This window comes from Stegostoma tigrinum, chromosome 22 (assembly GCF_030684315.1).
Source record: "Stegostoma tigrinum isolate sSteTig4 chromosome 22, sSteTig4.hap1, whole genome shotgun sequence".
NCBI classification, from domain to species: Eukaryota; Metazoa; Chordata; class Chondrichthyes; order Orectolobiformes; family Stegostomatidae; genus Stegostoma; species Stegostoma tigrinum.
Genome location: NC_081375.1, coordinates 22,668,849 through 22,688,472, shown reverse-complemented (window position 1 = coordinate 22,688,472; position 19,624 = coordinate 22,668,849). Strand labels below are relative to the sequence as shown.

The following is a 19,624-nucleotide window of genomic DNA, read 5'->3' as shown; positions in this document are numbered from 1 at the left end:
TCTAAACATATAATGTACTTAATGTCCCAAGATAAATTAGTACCATTCAGCTGTACTAATGGGACATTTTGTATTAGCTTATATCATTTTCTGTTCAAATGAAATTTAAATTGTTTAAAAATTGTAGAACATAAACATCAAAAATGTTTTTCTCAGCTTACATCCATATCATTCATTCTGACCACAAAGTCTAAATGTGTGGTTTGTTTCAGAGGCCGAGATAAAAATATTTTTGATTAGTTTGTAACTAATAACTTTAGTTACAAGATCTTCAGATACTACTCTAATAACTTTGTAAAGCACAATTTTAATTTTGAGAAAACATATTAACTTGCTTAAACCTTATTATGATTTTCCAAAAGTACTGTTAAACTTTTTTTATTCATAGATTTGATCATTTTTACAATAACTAAAGATGGACTGGATGGTGCGCAGTTCATTATTTTCTCTCTCTGGCCTTTCATAATTAGCACTTTGATATTTGTTAACTCTCAGTCAACGACTGTTCCAGGATCTGGGGAATCTTAGAAAATCAAAACAAGTTTATCCATTATCTGCCATCAGCCATTTGTTTTAGAGCCATGGGATGCAGATCGTTAGGGTCTGGTGGTTTGGTGGATTTTAATATCTTTAAATGCCTTTTCTCTGTTAATATAAATTACTTTAAGTTCCACAGTCTTATTTGTACCTTGGTTCAACTTTATTTCTGGTAATTTGGGTTTTCTACTGTGAAGGTAGACATAATATAGTTGTTCAATGTCTCTACGAGTTCCACATTCTTCATGATAATTTCTCCAATTACTCCCTCTAAGAGGACATTGTTGATTTTAACTACTCCACTTTTTAATCCTTGCAAGGCTTTTAAATTCCTGGCTAGATTATTCTCATATTTTATCCATGGTCATCAACTACTGTGTCACCTTTTGTTGGTTTGTAAAAGTTCTTGATCATCAGGCTTACTGCTATTCTTTGCAACATTATAGGCCTTTTGTAAAAATTTAATACTCCCTTTACCTCCCTACTAAGCCACAGATGGAATTTCTTTGCTAAGCTTTCTTTTTGAAAGTGTGATGTATTTTTGTTGAACATCTTACATTATTTCTTTAAATGTTTCCCTCTGTAAATTTGTCTCCATATCTTACAGTCTATTTACCCAATCAACCTTAGCCAGCTGTCTCTTCATACCTGAATAATTAGCTTTGTTTAAGAATTTTGTTCAGGGCTGTCCTACATCACTTTCAAACTCAACATGGAATTAAATGATCTTGTGATTTTTACTGTGACTGTGCACACTTCCTACTCCCTATGTGTCATGTTTCTTATTGCTCCGTTTAATACTGAGCAATATTTAAAGGTAATGGTTGAGGTGCAATATCAGCTCGGTCAGAATCATTGCAGGGCAGGCCACCCAAAAGAGGATTTGCATGTTCTTCTTTTTCATTTATGCATTGAATCAACTCAGGCCCAATGTATACCATGTTAGCAGTCTTGCTGCTTATTCTGAAATTCTGTCATCTCATTATTTTTCAAGGCACCATTTATGTTCCTCTATGAGATTTATGCCACCCTGCCTTCCCGTTTCTTCAACTGTACAAACCATGTATATTTTATCCTTCAGTTGCTTGTGCTACCTTAGCCAATTCTCACACCAGTGTTCTATTTAATTTGCTTTTAGTATATCAACCTCATAAAATCTTTCTCAACTTATTGGCTTAACAGTCATGCTGTGCCCTATCTTGAGATTCATTCTCCGTTAAAACTGCGATATAAATCCAAGTTGTTCCGAATGCTTCCCTTTCTACATGTTCTAAACTTCCCTTAGCCTTACCAGCTTTTTAATTTTTCATGCTGATCACCTTCACATTCAAGATTTTCCCCATTGCCCTAAAGCTCCCACTCTACCATCTAATACTTTACAGTTGTACCATCCATTTTAATGCTCTCCCCACTCAATATGCGTCTGACTCCATTGTTTTCTGTTATTTCATTTGAGCAATAATTTGAATGTTTTTCTCATACATTGCTTCCATCTTCTCCAAAGTTTAAGCTGTGGGCGCAGTGTGGGAATGTGTGACAAATGTAGCTAGCAGTATATTATTGGAGGTACAGACTTGAGGGGCTGAAGGGCCTCCTCTGCGTCTTTGATTATATCCTTTCATGCCTATCACTGGAGTTATTCTCAGGTCTTCAAGAGACATTGTCCAATATTTAGCCATAGGCAATACATTGACAGAAATGAATTGTCAGCTGAGCCAATTGGTAGTTAAGCACTGAGATGATAGAAGTGCAAAGCCTGGCTTGAAACAAGAGTAATTTTGTAACTTCTTTCACAAATGTTATCAATTATGTTCAAGGCTGCTAGATTAAATTGGTCACTGTACCTTAGTGAGATTGGAAAAAAACAACTTGGCACATTGATCAATTACATCTAAAAAAGACAACTGTCGACCAATCTGGCCACAATCTATTTTGGGTTAAATGGTGCAAAAGCTTCAAACATGTGTGTAGGAAGGATATTCTCACATCAAACCAGAAGTGTGCAATGTAGCTTATTAATCAAAACCAGAATGATCAGCAGCAGTCTTGATATCTGAAACAGATGGTGGGTCACAATCCATTCCTCTTCTTTATTGTCTCATTTTCTAATTAACCTCTTTTCCAATCCTCCTTAATTATTTGTCTAAAGATTACTGCTGGTATTGAAGTAGCTCAAGTCAGCTATTGTTTGTAACATTATAGGCCTTGTTTCGTTAGTGGGGAACTGTCCATTGTTGTCTACGACACATTAATCTGATGGTAATAGACAATAGGTTCCAATGGTGCATGCACCTGTGCTTTCATCATTCAGCCACAAGAAAAATTGCTCCAGCCAAATTACTAGCATTGCCTCTCAATTGGTATTGAACTGGTGTTGGTGCAGATGTCCAAAATCAGAACTTAACATCCTGATTGACACATAGAGATCAAGGTAGGCAGGAAATATGAATAAAACTTAAGCAATAAATAGCTAAACAATTAAAGTTAAAAACATTGAATATTTATAACAAACAGAGCCAACAGTAAATTTAATATTGATTCTTCAAATATTTGTCTATAATGTACAAACATTTTAAAGTTTACAAAAGATAGACAGACTTGTACATGCATAACACCATTTGTACTTTCCAAAGATTTCAAAGCACTCGAATATAAATATTAATTGGCTGTGAACTGCTGCTCTAACAGTCCATGCAGCAATCAATTATACACTTAAGCCACATGTTCTTTCAGATATTTAAGCACTGCACGTCAAGACATGGTCATGAATAAACTTATATAGGCCTATGGTATGAAGAAAAAATGTGTCAAGACTAGAATTACCTCTAACTTGCTCATTAATGAGATCAATATTCAAAGTCACACAAACAGTTAGTGTATCTCTTCAGCTTCATCATTTTCTACTTTCTGTTGAACTGGATTCCATCAAATGCTTTCTAGGTATAACAATCAAATTACCAGTCTGGGTCATAGCATGTTCCATTAATTAGCTACAATAAGTAGTAAATTGTGTTTAATTAATGGCTTGCTTGTCTTGCAACCATGATCCCTAATTCACTCTTTCCTAATTCCACAAAAGATATCTCTATCCCAAGATGTTCTTTATTCTGTGGAGAATTAGTTCAGACTTTTTTAATTGCTCCCAAACTTCATGAATTTTAATGCTCCCCCAAATTGAAAAGATAATGAACAGTGATTTTACAGCAAGCAATTTTGTACAAAGAATTTCATTAACAGCATTAAGATTAACCAATCATGATACAGTTAACACATTGTTTGCATAACTTCTCACTCAGTTTTATAGTCACCAGTGACCTAAAAAATTTGCCTAACAAAGTTTACAGATGGAACGAACGTTATATGTTGTACTTGGTGTACACGTTTACTTTGTTATTATGAATGTAGTCTGAAAGCAATAAAGTTTAAAAGTGAGAGTGAAGCATCATAGAATTTGCAAACATTTTCCAAGATTAATGTCATTTTACTCACCCTAATAGGCAAATTTATGGTAAATGTCATGTATTACAGTTGTTGATGTATCATGCATCAAAAACACCTTTCCAGCATTCCTTCAAAAGATGACTCTTAATGTTGTACCTTTATCATTTAATGGCCTGCTGTTGGAATCTATCAAGGATTAAAAGTTACAAATCATCAGGTTGAACTAAATTATTCAAACATAGTTATTTATTTGTGATCACGGCTGTATTATGAGACCCTCAGTTACACTTTCCTGCCTATTGTCCATAACTGTGTAACCCATTACAAGTTAAAAATCTGTCTATCTCTTCCTTAAATTTATTCAATATCCAGAATCCACCATATTCTAGGGTAGAGAGTTCCACAGTTCCATGAACGTTTGAGAGAAATAAATTCTCTTCACCTCTATTTTAAGACTGCCACCCCTTATCCTAAAACAATGTCCCCCATTCTAAATTGCCCCACAAAACATCCCCTGCATCTACTTTGTTAATCCCCCCTTAGCATCAATATCCATCAATTAGATCTCTCTTCACTCTTCCAAACTCCAGTAAGTACAGGCCTAATCTGTTCAATCGCTTCTCAAAGGACAAAAGCTTTCATTTCTAGAGGTAGTCTTGTGAACTTTCTCTGAATTGCCTCCAATGCAATTACATCTTTCCTCAAGTAAGAGGATAAAAACTGTACAGAGTACTGCTGACGTGATCTCATGCAGCATATGGGGAGCTTGACAAGCAAACTTGTGAGGGTGCTTGCAGATTCCTCAAGATTTTTTGTTCAAAACTACTCAGTGCTGAACAAGATATTGGAATTGGAAATGGTGATCCACTAAGAGCCACTTCCTACCTTTGCTGGTGGCACCCTCCTTCATATCATGCCATCACTCAGTTGTCATTCATTAGAATGCCAGCTTCAAATTGTCAGCGCTCCTTGCTAGTGGGGTTTATACCACCAGGACCTGGGAAAGGTCCAACATTCCCAGTTTAGTATCTGAGTGGTATAATTTAGCAGATCTTTGACAAAATGAAGTGATTGTCTTGCCCAGTGAAGTCTAGCCAAGCTCCAACTGCCTCCTTTGAATCTAGCCCAACATTTCAGGTCAATGACCTATTATCAGAAGTGGGAAAATTTAGAAATGTCGTAGGTTTTAAGGCAAGTGAAAGAAGGGATGCTGGAATAAGAGCAAAGAGGAAGGTCCATGATAGGGTGAAATTCAGGAGGCACGAAATTACAGAAGTATTATTAGTACAGAGTCAGTTAGTGTGGAATAGTAATTGTGCAACTAAAGAAACAAGAGAGTTGTCCTAAGCAGATTTGAATGGCAAATGGTGAACAGCTGCATAACAAAAACAAGTAAATAGTGAAAGTAAAACCAAACCCTGCAAAAGAACAGGAAAGTAAATGGTGCAGAGATTATGGTCTGAAGTTGTTCATGCAATGTTGGCTCCAAAGACTGTAAAATGTCTGATCAAAAGGTGACATGTTGTTGCGTTGACCACAATCTAGCCTGAACTTTAGATCTAAACTGAAGTGAATTCCAGAAGGGGCTTTTATATCTTTAAACAATTTCATGTTTAGTATTCCAGTATCATTGTTTCTTTTTCCTCATTTTGGTTTCCGCTGATTATTTTACATTTCTTTTTGGTTCCATCAAATCTCTGGTACGTTTTTAATTTGGTTTCCTAAACATTATTTTCAAATCCCTGTTGACATTGTAAAATGTGATCATCTTCTCCCAACCTGTAACTTATGTCGGGGTGGAGCCTTGACCAGATAACTGACTCATGATGTAGTACCAAAACATTTTGACATTTTAAAATTCAACTCAGTCACTTATGCAGTTGTAACATTTTTCCATATAAAAACATGGTAAAGCTCATAAAACCATATTTTATGATTAGAATGCTATCTTAACAGATTTTGATTTAAGCATATTCAAGTGTTAAAGTCTATGCCTGAGTTACTAAATCAAATGTTATAAATAAAGCAAATTGACAAAACAAATTTGATTCCATTTGGAATTGGAATTTTAAATATGGCTAACATTTGATTCTCTCTCATTTCTTGCATATACTTAAATTGAGTTGGCTGATGGTTATTTGCTAGGCTCAGTTATGCTGGTAGACTGATAACAGAGGCTTGGAATAAATAGTGCAAAGGAGGTAGGCTCCTGAATGGCAGTTTAAGAATTCATTTTTTAAAAATATGTGAAAAAATTGCTGTTATTAATAAAAAGTCACCATGAAGCTTACAGTTCTTATCAGGTCTAGTTCCACACCTATCTGTTTGACTCTGCAGTTGTACAGAATTAAGGCAAAAAGCATAGTGCGACTACTTTCAACACTCCAGTAGTTCAAGAAGAAGCCCGACTACCACCTTCTCATAACAATCAGGTTGGCCAAATATGTCTTGACCTTGCCTACATTGCCCACATCCCAAGATAGAGTTTCAGTGGCTCCATATAAGCATGCGTGTACTCAGAATTGTTTCCACTAGTTTGAGCAGTAAGAAAAAATGCTGCTGTGACTATGATTTAATGGGATTTATGCTCCACAATTTTACATTCAGTACGTTACTCGGGCGCACGTTCTCATAGGCTTTAGCTTTATTCTATCGTTCTTGCCACCACTCGAGTAAAGTCACCCAGTGATTTGTGTTTTGTAGGATTTCATTCAAGCAGAAACCTGCAACCCTGGAATGCATGAAGAATTACAATTCAGATGCAATTATGTCCCCCCCCACACAAAAAAAGCCCAGCAAAGGTTTATTTCAAGGCATTTTGAAGAATTATGGTTTAGACGCAATTCTGCTCCCCTTTCCCCCTCCAAAAAAAGCCCAGCGAATGTTTATTTCAAGGCATTCTGATCGAACCTCTGGCTGCTGTTTACATTAACGCTGGGCTTGCGTTGCATGTGCAGGTAGCGGTCTGGTAGCTAGAAGTGGAATTCCATGTATAAAACTGAGACAATAAAGGACGGCATTCAGTTTTCAACTGCTATTGAAGCACCCGTTGGAAGTGAAAGCCAATTGAATTCTGAGAGGTTAAACTAATTCCCGCATTCCTAGCTGACTGTATAATCAGGTCTCTGCACAATGCAAACCAGAAGTGAACGAGTGACTGCGCCAAAACAAAAAAAAGTCGGGATGTACTTAAGGCCTCTCCCCATTCCGACCCCCCTCCCCGATGCTATAATAGTTCATAAATATCCAATCCATTCCTGACGACAAATCTGGGATGACTCGAGAACTGCACAGTATTTGACTGCAATGCTAAGAATGTTCAGAACACGAGTTGTGTGGAAGCGTCTGCCTCCCACTGTAGAATGTTGTTTGAGCTATAGGCACTCATCGTTGGAAAGCAGGCACGTTTCTGGGGAAATTAAGAGCGCCTGGTTGTGTATTCCGTTCGTTAACTCTAAACAAATCCGTAAACGTTCATTGTCCTGGTGTATGTCTGGATTGTGCCGTGTTCCCCTATAAAACAAAGTGATTGCAACGTCCACAGCGTTCAAAGTCTTGCCTGACTTTTTTTAAATTAAATTCGCTTTTCTCCTTCTTTCCTAGAATTGTCTCACCTGTCTTTGCTGAGACAATCATGCCAGTGCGATGTTGGTGGAGACATTAGTGTAAATGACAGTCACGGTGAAAGAAACAAAGTATTTCGGAGATAGCAAGATCTGCACATGCTGGAATCAGAATCGATACAGTGTGGAGCTGGAGGAACACAGCAGGTCTGGCAGCATCAGAGGAGGAGGAGAACCGATGTTTCCGGCCTAGATCCTTCGTCAGTCCTTTTTAGTTTCACCGACATCAGTCCTGATGAAGGGTCTAGGCCCGAAACGTCGCCTCTCCTGCTCCTCTGATGCTGCCTGATCTGCTGTGTTCTTTCAACTCCACACTTTGTCGAAACAAGGTATTTGTGTTAACTAGTGAAATGCTTCATGCCCTTTGTTAAAAGGCTCAGTCCCGCAAACCCACCCCGCAATTGTGAGGTTCAGACTGATGAAGTAGGTTACTAAATGTCGAGAGCCGACATGGGACACGGGGCAGGTAAGTACTTTGACCATCTCAGGGAATCACTATGGTCCGATACGTCTGTGTAGGCCCGAGCCTTCTTTCCTTGACTTATAAAATTATATTATCAGCATTACAGGCAGCAAGAACCCAAGGCGTTCTAGTGAAACTTCGAAGCAGATTGTTATCTTAGTGTTTTCGCTTTGTGTTCAGCGAAAGAAGTCGCTATCATTTAAAGAGTTCAAAGGCCATTCCCGGAATTTTACTGTGCAAACAATTACATTCTGTCTTTGCCATAAGAAGTTGGCGGGTTGTAACCTCCATATTAACACATAGGTGCTGCATCTTCCAACAAACTGGACTTTGCTATAAAATGAGGCCTAAAAGATTAATTTTAGTTTCACTGACATTGAGTCATCGTGTCACTGGTGTTGACTTGCATAAAAATTCACTCTGTATCCCCGGCGATATAAGCAGTCATTGAAAATCAAACGTTGGTACAGTATTCAGATCTTTCTCTTGTATTGATCTAAAACGGCAGTTTAATTGGTTGGTTATTTATATCCTGGCAAGACTGAAGTGCAATGGCCTTGAATGTTTTAATTGACCTAGTGAGGCACAGTCGGAAACTTTGGTTTCACTTGTGCAATAAACAGAGGCCTTTCTTTTATATTATTTAGCGCCTGAGTCTTTCGATACTTGCACAATGTTCTGACTTGAAAACTTTTTTTCCATTCATCGCAATAACAAAGGAGCTGTATTTAATTTGCATACAATTGCACTAACACATTTCCTCGAACATTTGCTGCACAAATAGATGTTTTGCAAAATTGTGCTACAAATAAAATGCATTTCAGTTGTTCAATAACAGAGGCGTTAAAAATACATTAAAGAAAGGTGTGCATTTATATAGGGCCGCAAAATGCACGATCCAAGAAAGTGTGAATACTTCATGAATAAATTGTGGACTCTGATGAAGAGTCGCCAGACTTTGGTTCTCACAGATTCTGCCAGGCCTGTTGAGTTTCACCAGCAATTTCAGTCTTTGTTTCAGATCTCCAGGATCCGCAGTTCTTTGATTATATCCATCAAAGTCGTGGTTTGAGATACAGTTACTGTTGTAATGGAGGAAATTTGACAGCTAATTTGAGCACGGTTAGCTTACACTGCCACTCATCGGTATTTTCAAATAACCTGTTCAGGGATTTATGGTCCACCTCTGGAGCAGGTGGGACTTTCAACCCGAGCCTCTTGGCTCAGAGGAAGGGAAATTACCACTGCGCCACAAGAGCTCCCTTTGTAAGGTGAAACTCACTACTCTATGTAAACTTTTTCCACACCATCTTATATGACTATGACCAGATAAACCCCATGTTGCCATATCCACTGAATGATGAATATTGGTTGGCACATCAAAAAGAATTGTCCTACTCTTAAAATAGTGTAATGGAACGTTTGCTCCACGTGAGAGATTACAGCCGGCAGGAATAGGATTCTATACACTTGTAAAGTCAATGTGCAATCCAGAGAGATAGCTGTGCAAAAGTCTTTAGAAGTGTCATTGCACTGGAATTAACAAGCCCTAACCTAACTTTATGTCAAATGTACTTTCCCTACATCCATTCAGTGATTATAAACGAGACGCAGACAGGAAAGTATTGCTTGACACGGAGTGAGGGGAGGTAGGACAGCAACATCTTGTTTGCTACATTTAACTGCTCATGTGCAGTGACTGTATCTTCTTGTCTGATTTCCAAGTGAATAATGATGAGGGCTAGTACCCGACATCAGCCTCCTACCTCCGAACCCCCCGCCCTTCCAATTTTGAGCACAAACTCTGACTGATTGTATAGTGTCATTTGGGTAAAGGAGCGCTGACAGAGTTGAAGTATGAGAATGGACCAAAAAGCAATTGTGGTGATTGATAGCGTTTTGTTTTTTAATGGATAACGTTTTAGTCATTTGGAAGAACTCTCAGGCGTCGGTAAGTGTTTTATTTTTGTCTGTTCTGTTCATCTGCTGTAAACTACCCTCTTCATTAGAAAGTATAATAAATGGCAATGTGGGATAAATGTTCATTCTTAGATTCTCCAGAGGCTTTATTGATCTCCTTCCAAGTATCATCCAAAATGATTTGATGCCCAGAAACTATTGTTATTTCAGGGTTCCGGGTTCAGATTACACACAACAGGGATGAGTCCGAGTACAAGAAGAGTATTGAACAGTTTCCAATCCAACCTGAGGATACCAAATTAACCAAATAAGCGTGGCCAATTCAGCAATCTGATGGTTGGTCCTACGAATTAGTCATTTCTCATACTGAAAGGAAAATTTAAACCTCATATTCTGTTTAAATCCACCTCCGTATTACTTTTGCTGACAATTCGGCTCTAAAGCAGACATAGCCACCTGAAATCTAAAATGATGAAACTGGAATAGTTTTCCCTAAGATTAGTTGTTGCATTCGTCAGTCTTATTTGAAGGTAAGTCCAGAGGTTTGAATCTGATTCTCAGGAACCATTCTTCATTTTCCTTTAAGATTTGTTCTGGAACCTCAATCAAACGGATGGGTCGCAATATCCTCCAGCCAACTACTTTTGCTGTTTCAGCCATAAGGTCCGCACACTTAATGAATTGAAATGGTCTCAACTCAGCCGTAGCACAATGATCCACAGCACGTAACTGAATCATAATGTAATATGAACAACCACGTTCTCGGCGGTTCAATTGACAAGAACCTTGGTCGGTCCAGCTCCCTTCTGCAGGTTACGGCTTGTCATTGAGAGGAGAGATAGGAGTTTGAACAGGCCAATGATTAGCACTGCCTCTGGACGCCAAGAGCTGGCAAATATTTTTGCTTTGCTTTTGCTGGCGGCGATGCCCTTCATCTTGAGAAGCACGTAGCATACCACAGACGTATACAGTTCAATGTGTTTAAAAATTACAAATTGTCTCTGCTTATCGGTCGCAAAGCTCGCTCTCGCAGTGTTTCAATGAAGCGGAGCACGAGGATGTACCTTTTTGGCAGTCAGTTTGGCTCGACAACATGCGAAAATATGCATCCTTTCTGGGGAAGTAACCAATGCCTGAAATACTACCCAAATGCCTACAATTTACAAGTGTTGAAGAGATGGAACCTGTCCACTGCATCTATTTATTTTCCAAGATTAAGGAAATTGATCATCACAATCTATCAGCATGAGTGAGAAAGTGACATCTACGGTTAATTGATTTACTATAACAGACAATTTTCATTTTGCTCATCTTTCTTTTCATCTTCTTACAGGTCGCTGCCTCATGTGTTTCTCGCCTTGTTACGTTGGACATGGTCGACTTGTCTTTGCCTTACAGTGTTTTGGAGCCACCTTCTCCAACAGTTACCTATTGGACCACCACATCAACCAACGCCATTTCTGTGTGCATATGAGAAGGCTTTTACTGAACAGATTTCCGTAAAAACATATACAGTCACAACCCTGGAACAACAAACCTAGGAAGAAACTGAGGCACCAGTGTATTTTAATTTCAAAGAGACCTTTAAAATAGCTCGAAAGCACATCGATGGTTTGTGTCCTGATATAGATGCTTGAGCCGCCTTTTTGCCAAGTATGTAAATTAAATTTATGGCGATTTCTCTTTCAGAGAACCCTTTGTGGACTTTCCGGCTGCAGAAATTCAAACATAAATCCCCCAGAAATGAGACCATCCAACTTTCAGGGACCGTCGAATCACTTTAAGGAACACGTCTAACTTGGTACAATGTTCATGTCTGTGGCGTTAATCACAGTCACAAATGTATTACAGCACTGAAGGAAGTACTTTGGCCCATCATATCTACATCTGCTCTCCCAATGAACATTATGATTTACTAAATCACAAACCTTGGGACAAAGGGAAAGACCGCATGCGCTGTCATTCTGCTAGTGGTTTTTTTTCAGTCGTTGAAAGCAAATTTGATTGCTGATTGGAAAGAATGTTTCTATGCTCCTTTTCTGACTTCAACTTTCCTCTTTCCTTTGGAGAAAATACCGGCTATTTTCGTTCGCTATAATGCAAAACTGTCTCTTTGTTGCCGACTGCAAGGCAAATTAACACAGAGAACGCATTCTACGTCTTTGTTTAGACTAGTAAAGCGTACATTAATTTGCAAAAGACCACCAACCAATTTACGCAAATTTAACACAGTGGTGTTTAGTTGAAGCAATGTTAGTATATTTGCTTGAAAGTGCTGTGAAAGTTGAAGATTGTCAATGCTCACTAGTAAAACTAGGGGTCAATGATGATATCCAGAAACAACTCTTTCCTTCAGTCCTGTTACAATAAAGCTTACCGACTTGAGCTAGACAGGCTTTGTTATCAGAAGAATATATGGTGCGTCAATGAAAAGACTTCAGCACTCCAAGGCAAGGCCCAGGGCAATTTGCCCCAATAAAGCCTTCTAGGAATCTGTATTTAATGAAGTTACAGTTATACATAGCAATGGAATTTATTTATAACCTGGATTTCGCAATATATTTCATTTTATTTAAATGCATGTTTCCATACAGCATGACAGACTCCAAGTGTTATAAACATTTTAAAACATTATTTCAATTTAATCACCATTATTTACAAAGTACATTTATAGTCAAATATCGAAACAATAAGTAGAGTTAAGTGCAATGTATTAAACACTGGCCATTATACAGAATACATAAAATAGTTTATCGTCATATCGCCTCCAAACTTTTCAATCTTTATAGATCATAATTACATTTCACAAATTTTGTAGATGCATAATGTGATGGTGGGATATGTTTACTTCTGACCAATTTATTTTTGTGATATGGTCAATGATTTTTTCCCAAGCACTAACAGTTTTGCTTATAATAAACTTTAAGATGCCTTCTGAAAATTACATTTAGTTTCTGTTTTATTTCGTAGGGCGACCAAAATAAGTTCCCTTAAAACCTTTATGGCAACCGTTTTTGAAAGCGGGATATATATCACACTAGTTCTGCAAATCATCTGACAATACTGAGCATCCCATTGACACGGCCTGCACACACTAATATACATTACATTCAGCTACAGGCACGGCCTCTTCAAGTTTTAATAGTCAAAACATTCAACGTGCAGAAGATCCGTTTAATTCTAGATCTAATATACACTCATTTCAAAAGTAGATACAATGTCATCTGAATTCCATCAGTCTGTAAGTGACCAAGGGATTTTGATTTCCTCAACTTTGAGATTTGAGCATTGTCTTCCTTTGTTCATTCTCCAACGCCAGAAAAACACGTACGTTAAATATTCATTCATAAACACCAACCATCATGAATAATAAAACTGCTCCCATTAATGTCACTGGCCATAATTACAGGTGATTTCGTATCATTAGAATTAACACATTTCCTTTGGTAAATCATTTTGACCAATGTGTGCATATCATCCAAAGTAATTATCTGCTGGCTGTGTCAGACCCTCAGCAATCATTCTAAAGGTAAATGCCTACTTACGTGTGGTAGAGAGCTCTTCGTGTCAATTCCTTGAATGTTGCTTTTGCAAAGTCTAAATACTTCCAAAGAAAAACTCCTGATCTATACAAAATGACCTGAAGGGCAAGAATGTCCCTTTCTCTTGGGAATGTACTTCAGGCATCCAATAGTTATGCTGAGCGTTGTCAGCGTAACCCCATGTTAAAGATTATTCTTAGCCATGTGGTCCAGGAATGGCAACACGTTTGGATTGTGTAAAGGTTGGATACCTTCCAACCTTAGGCGTTCTCTTAAACGATCCCATTCTCAAAGTGACTCGATCAACTTTATAGAAATCCGAGTATCAGGAAACTTGATCGTCAAGTTAACCAGTAACTATAAGGTCGAAGCACACACAAAAAAGGAAAATGAGAATTTTGACTAAATGTTACATTATGACAGCAGGACTGACCGTCTTTCCCCTGCCTTGTTTTGGATCCATTCAGCAAGCCAGAAATCTGGCCGTCTGTTGGGTGACAAAATTAACTCATTGAAATACCGTCTGCGGTACGTGGATAGATCGTTGGGTACGATGGGAACTGGTGATAGAATTCCATCTCAATGTTGCAAACGAATTTCAAATTGGAGACATGCTGCTACCATTCCGAGTTCCCGTGAGGTTTTGGTCTCCCACATATGAGCAGCACAGCTTTACATAGAAGCTAGTTTAGAAGAATCAAAATTCCCTTTGGAACGATTTCTGGGAGCAGTTAAAATCCAATTTATTTGTGATAGAGGAAACAAGGATCCAATAAATACGTATTAACGCGATTGTGCTTTTAAAACAACATATTGTTGGAACATAGGGTAGTTTTCTTGATAAAGGAACAGAATACAGCCATCAGTCAACATAGCTCCAACCCCACACACCATCATTCATAACTTAGCAATATGGCTATAGGAGCATGACCTATAATGACAAACATTTTTCCAAAAGTCATTTGGATATTACGTCCCTTTTCTTGTTTTTAGTTACTTGCTTAAAATAAACTAGTGACTGGCTTATAATGAATGCATCACAACATTAATCAGAAGAGGGATTATCCCTGCTTTTAATTGTAAGGTCAAATAGGTAAGGGGCAGATGTACTGGAGTTTCCAAAAAGCAACCTACGAGCTTATACTTGCAATTTCTATGCAAATATACTTGTTTACCAAAGTCTAGACAGTCCTCTCTCAAGTTGAAAATGAAATGTACGGAGCCATCCTTGGATTTAGTATAAAGGTTTTTGACTTGGGTGTCAAATAACGTTCAGTTTAGTTCATACATACGGTGTGTATCCAAGAGTTGTCTCAAAGAGTGTGATTCGGTCTTGATACAAAACTGGGGAAAACGAGGAGCAATTTCCTTCAGAAGTAGTCAGAGTTTGAAGGGACAAGGGAATTGAGTGAAAGTACCCGGGAATGCCTTTCCTCGGTTTCTAGGCATTTTTATTCATACAGTCAATCGTCATGTTATTGTATCATGGGAAGACTCCCCGTTTGCCCACGGATGAATAACTTAGTTACAAGTCAACCATTAAAACTGGAAGCAAAAAGTACAGCGCCCTGCTCCGGAACAACTTTTTTTATGTTTTAAAGAGATAACGAAAAGTGCAATTGGCATTGTCCAAACACACATTGTATTTAGACCTTTTTAAGAACAAAGAATGTTGTCATTGTAAAGGAGGCATAAGTCCGGTGACTGGAAAACGAAAAAGTCAACTTAAATCATTGCAGTCAGTCAATGCTATTTACTGTTAAGTTAATATCATTTTAGCCATAATCTAGACTCTAAATCGAGTGCCGAGTCAAACAAACACCCTCGAAGTCCATTTATATCTACAAATGAAATGAAGCTGAGTAACACCATCACATACATGGGGGCTCTGTTGACTGGCAGGTGGTGAGGCAGACCGACTCCCATCTCACCAACCGGGCAAAAGCAAACGTCTAAACGTTGCCCTATTTGGCTTTAACCTCTTGATGTGTTTAACACCGTTTTACCCAACTGCATCTGAAATGCAGCCCAGAACACAGGCGTACGAAACGAGGACTTCTTTTGTCTCTTGCACATGAGGAGTAACCGCGTTTTACCCACTCGCAGGAAAATATTTACAACCCACAGAAGAAATAAAAAGTCACAATTTCTCCAGCAACACCTCAGTGCTGTTGTGACTGACAGGTGTTAGTCACGATCAACGCGCTCCCATCACCAGGTTTAGCAAACAAGTTTCATTTCTTTTAAACTTTGTCTTTGAAGAAGCCTTCGTCTGTGCTGCTTTCTTTGATGGTGACAGTCAGAAAGTTTGACGTAACGTCCGTAACCACCACTTTCTCCAGATTGTTCAGTGATGGGCTCCAAGACTCTTCCTGCTCCGACAGAAATCGGGAGACCTGGTGTTTAGCCAGCAAGGGAGACTTTGAAACGGGCCTGTCACTGGCCACACACACACTATTCCTAGACACCGTGCCCTCCGATGCGTGCTTACTGTTAAGTGCAGATGTGTCGATCCCTGGTTCACTCTTAGAGGTTGCGCATTCCATGCCCTGTTTAGTCCGAAGGGAGTGAGAGTCTGCACCGTATTTACTATCCCCGTAGCTCAGTGAAGTGCGATTCAGCTGCGTTCTGGGATTGGACACAGCACTGCCCAGCTTTGCTTCCTGCCTCTCAGTCAAGTGAATTAACCCACTTTCAACCTTCTCCTCCAGATCATCACTCCCTGAATCAAGCTCCTCAGATTTCCGACGTTTAAAATGGGGGTAGGTCGGTGTCCTCCCTTCAACATCGTCCGGTGAACTCCTTTTGAGGGTTCCTGCACGGATAGCTTGACCGTCCTTGTAGTCCATTTTACCAGGTTTAACCCCTTTTTTCCGGTATTTATGAGCGGCTGTTTTGTGGTGGGTTCTGGGCATCTCCTCGACCCGAGCAGTCCTCTCTCTAGAAGTCTCGCCCCTGGAAAGGCTGGCGTGCTGCAGAGCTCCCGCGGGGTCTCTCCGGAGACCTTCTCTCGACCTGGTGGAGGAGAAGGCGGATTCTTGAGCAGACCTGCCCGGGTAAGACATCCTCAGTCCCCTCGCTACATCACTCCGGAAGGCATAGGTCTTGGCTTTCGCCTGTAAAGCAAAAACAGCACAACTACTCATTTTTGAAGGATCTGGAGATGTAGGTTAAGAACGAACAGTTGCACTCAAAAAATAATTCGACCACATTTCTGAAGCATTAAACAGCATTTACCTTCAGTAAAAAGGTTTTGGGTTTAGGTCCACGTTTTTTTGGCCCGTACATTTCTCTTTCACGTTCCCTGCAAGACAACAGGAAAACGTGGATAATGCTGGCTTTAATTCGCGTTCAAATGAATCTTTGAAATAATTGCAGAACCAGTTTACAGAGATCTTTATTTTAATGTCGCTCAAAGGCCTTCACCTCTCGTCAAAGGCTGATATCAGACGGGCGTCCAGGATATTTTCTTCTGGCTCCCACGTACTGTACCTTAAAAGGCGATTTAAAAGATAAATAAGCGTCCATCTCAACGCGACGCGCGCCTCTGTGAGTTGTAAGCACTGCAATGCTGATACTTACTTCGGAGACCAGCCCTTCCATTTCACCAGGTATTCGACTCGACCCTAAAGGAGGCAGGGGAAGAGAGGGGGGGAAAATAACAAACCTGTCATTAAAAACATCGCTTAAAAAGCTGCCGGGCTCGGAAATGGCAAAGAGGCAGAGTCAGTCTGCGGAACGGCGCTTCACATACTTTCCTGATGCGTCGCTTGAGGAGAGATTCGGCCGCGAAAACCCTCTCCCCCACGGCCGACAGCTCCATGATGTTGACTCGCTGGCTCCCGGAACGCAGCAGTGAAAGCGCTCGGAGCTTCCCCTCAGCTGGAGGCTCGCTGCCAACCCATAATACTCCAAACCCGCTGACGTCGTGACCAGTCTCCACCGCGACTTAGTAGCAAACCCCCCCTTCTCCTAGCAACAGCGCGGTTGCTAAGTGAAAGGGGGCTGGTGTGAGGGGGGTGGGGTTAGGGTGGACGTGCGCAGCGCTCACGAGAGCTGAGTTACGGCGGGAGCTGATTGGCGGAGCAGCGTCCCGAGTGGGGAGGCGGAACTTGCTCATGAGGAAGTGATGTGTGTGTGTTTGTGTGTATGTGTGTGTGTGAGGGAGAGAGATGGGAAAGAGCTGAATGTCCATCAGGATCCATTTTGTGGGAGCTGTCATTGAACTGGTAGTGCAGCTTTGGCAGATGGAAATGTCCTTGGTCACTAAAGTTGTCGGTAATGCCCATGTTGCTGCCAAAGTTCTGTAACAATTTGATTACATTCGACATTTTTACAACATAGCTTTGTCAACCCAATGTTATTGTGGTAGAATATTTTGTACATCACATCGCTTTATTCCACGCAAAATATTGGATATTAATGCTTCAAATTGCTATTTTTATTATAGCAAATATTCATGATGAATACATATAATCTAAATTAACGAGCCATTTTATTGTTTATGTGCAGTCCGTTTGTGTTATACATTACAGGGATAAAGCACTATTGATTTGTCAGTACATCGTGAAACGTTTAACGCGATGCACTTCACGATACTTGTATTATACTACAGTTCTCACATTTCTAACTTGCACTGTATAATATTCTTCTACAATGTTACTCAAATAGAGATCAATAGTCTCCCCATTTGTGCAGTCCTGTTAAAACGTTTACGTTGACAATGTGTCTAATTAATTACCAGACCCTTGACAAGTTGCAGCATCAGCAAAGCCGGGGATTGAAGGTTCTTGCAAAGAGGAAACTATTTCAGTAAAATGTGATGCGTGCACTTCATTAATATCGGGTTGATACTTCACATGTAATTGCGTATATAATTGGTAACTCCAAATGAGACACAACGCCGCAATAGCATGCGACATTATCAAATGATCCATGTAGAATATTGATTCTGAGTGAATTGTAAGAGGAAAATAAAGTCGTATTTTATGAACTGCATTCATTTCTTCTTGCATGTAATCACCATTCGGAGTACTTATTCTGTCTATCAAACATTAACTTCGCGAGTCCAATCATTTATTCTGAATTAAGATTCCACGAGGCACTTTATATTTCAAACCATCTTCCACAAAAAAGTAACACGCAAAGGTGTCTCTGTGATTGGAGGAAACGACGCAATGAATGTACAATATTGGACAGTCGTATTGAGCTAGTTCAGGAATTCCGCGTTGCCGGAGCAAATAGAAATTGATTTGATAAATTGATTTTGACTTGAATAAGTTTTAGCCTTACTTAAAGAACCGTTGTGAGTTGCCTACTTTGACATGAATGCTCTTATATAAACTTTCTGTTGTGGAAATAGGTGGCGCTATGGGTGAGTGAAGACAAGCGTTTAAAACCGCAAAGGCCTCTGGTGCCAAAGACACTGTTAGTGCAGCTGCTACCTGAGGAAAAAACGTGTCAGATTTAAACTTTAGGTGATTCAGTTGCCACACCAATGATGTAACTGGGGGCGTTGGAAAGTTTTTATTCTGAGTAACAGCTGAACCCCTAAAACTCACAAACGAACATTTCTAAACGATAAATCAAAAAACTTAAGTTTACGTAAGCATGTTCTCGAATGAGATCGCAGAGCATTGTTGTTTGAAGTACCCTTACAACAAGATCATTATAGAACAGCCCCGTACAGTTATTCAGCACATTAACTCAGAAACCTGTTTAGCTTTCCAAGAGTTTGGAGAATTATATGGACAATCAACAAGATTGCAGTTGACCTTTAGAGTCGAGAATAAGTTATAATTAGACAAAGGATTTATTACGCTGTAGAACAGTCCACGTCAACTTCAGTACAGATATTTAACTTATTTTGTAAATTCCAAGCTAGCATATGTTTTGCCAACGTGAATATATGTGAATAACGCTGCAGGGATTTAATACATCTCTCAGGATGGCTATCCAAGAGCAAAGTGGCCATCCATTTGTAACAATCAAATACAAAACAATCCAGGTCGCACTAATGTTTCAATATTACTATTTTGTGCGTGTTGCAGCCTGCTATTTCTGGACATCTTGGCTGTTTTATCCAGTGCGTCCTCCGT

At 39.4% G+C, this 19,624-nt stretch overlaps 1 protein-coding gene across 2 annotated transcripts; it reads right to left on the bottom strand.

Annotated features, from left to right (window-relative positions):
• Positions 1 to 12,570: 12,570 nt before the first annotated feature.
• LOC125463874 (chromobox protein homolog 8-like) lies at positions 12,571 to 17,487 on the bottom strand. Of its 2 annotated transcripts, XM_048555643.2 has the most exons (5): positions 17,281 to 17,487; positions 17,109 to 17,152; positions 16,953 to 17,018; positions 16,764 to 16,830; positions 12,571 to 16,642 (listed from the first exon to the last, which is right to left on the bottom strand). In XM_048555643.2, exons 1-5 carry the CDS (start codon positions 17,347 to 17,349, stop codon positions 15,770 to 15,772), a joined length of 1,119 nt encoding a protein of 372 aa, XP_048411600.2. In that variant the 5' UTR covers positions 17,350 to 17,487; the 3' UTR covers positions 12,571 to 15,769. The 2 variants fall into 2 exon arrangements, with proteins under 2 accessions (XP_048411600.2, XP_059509679.1); XM_059653696.1 differs by lacking the exon at positions 16,953 to 17,018.
• Between the last annotated feature and the right edge of the window lie 2,137 nt (positions 17,488 to 19,624).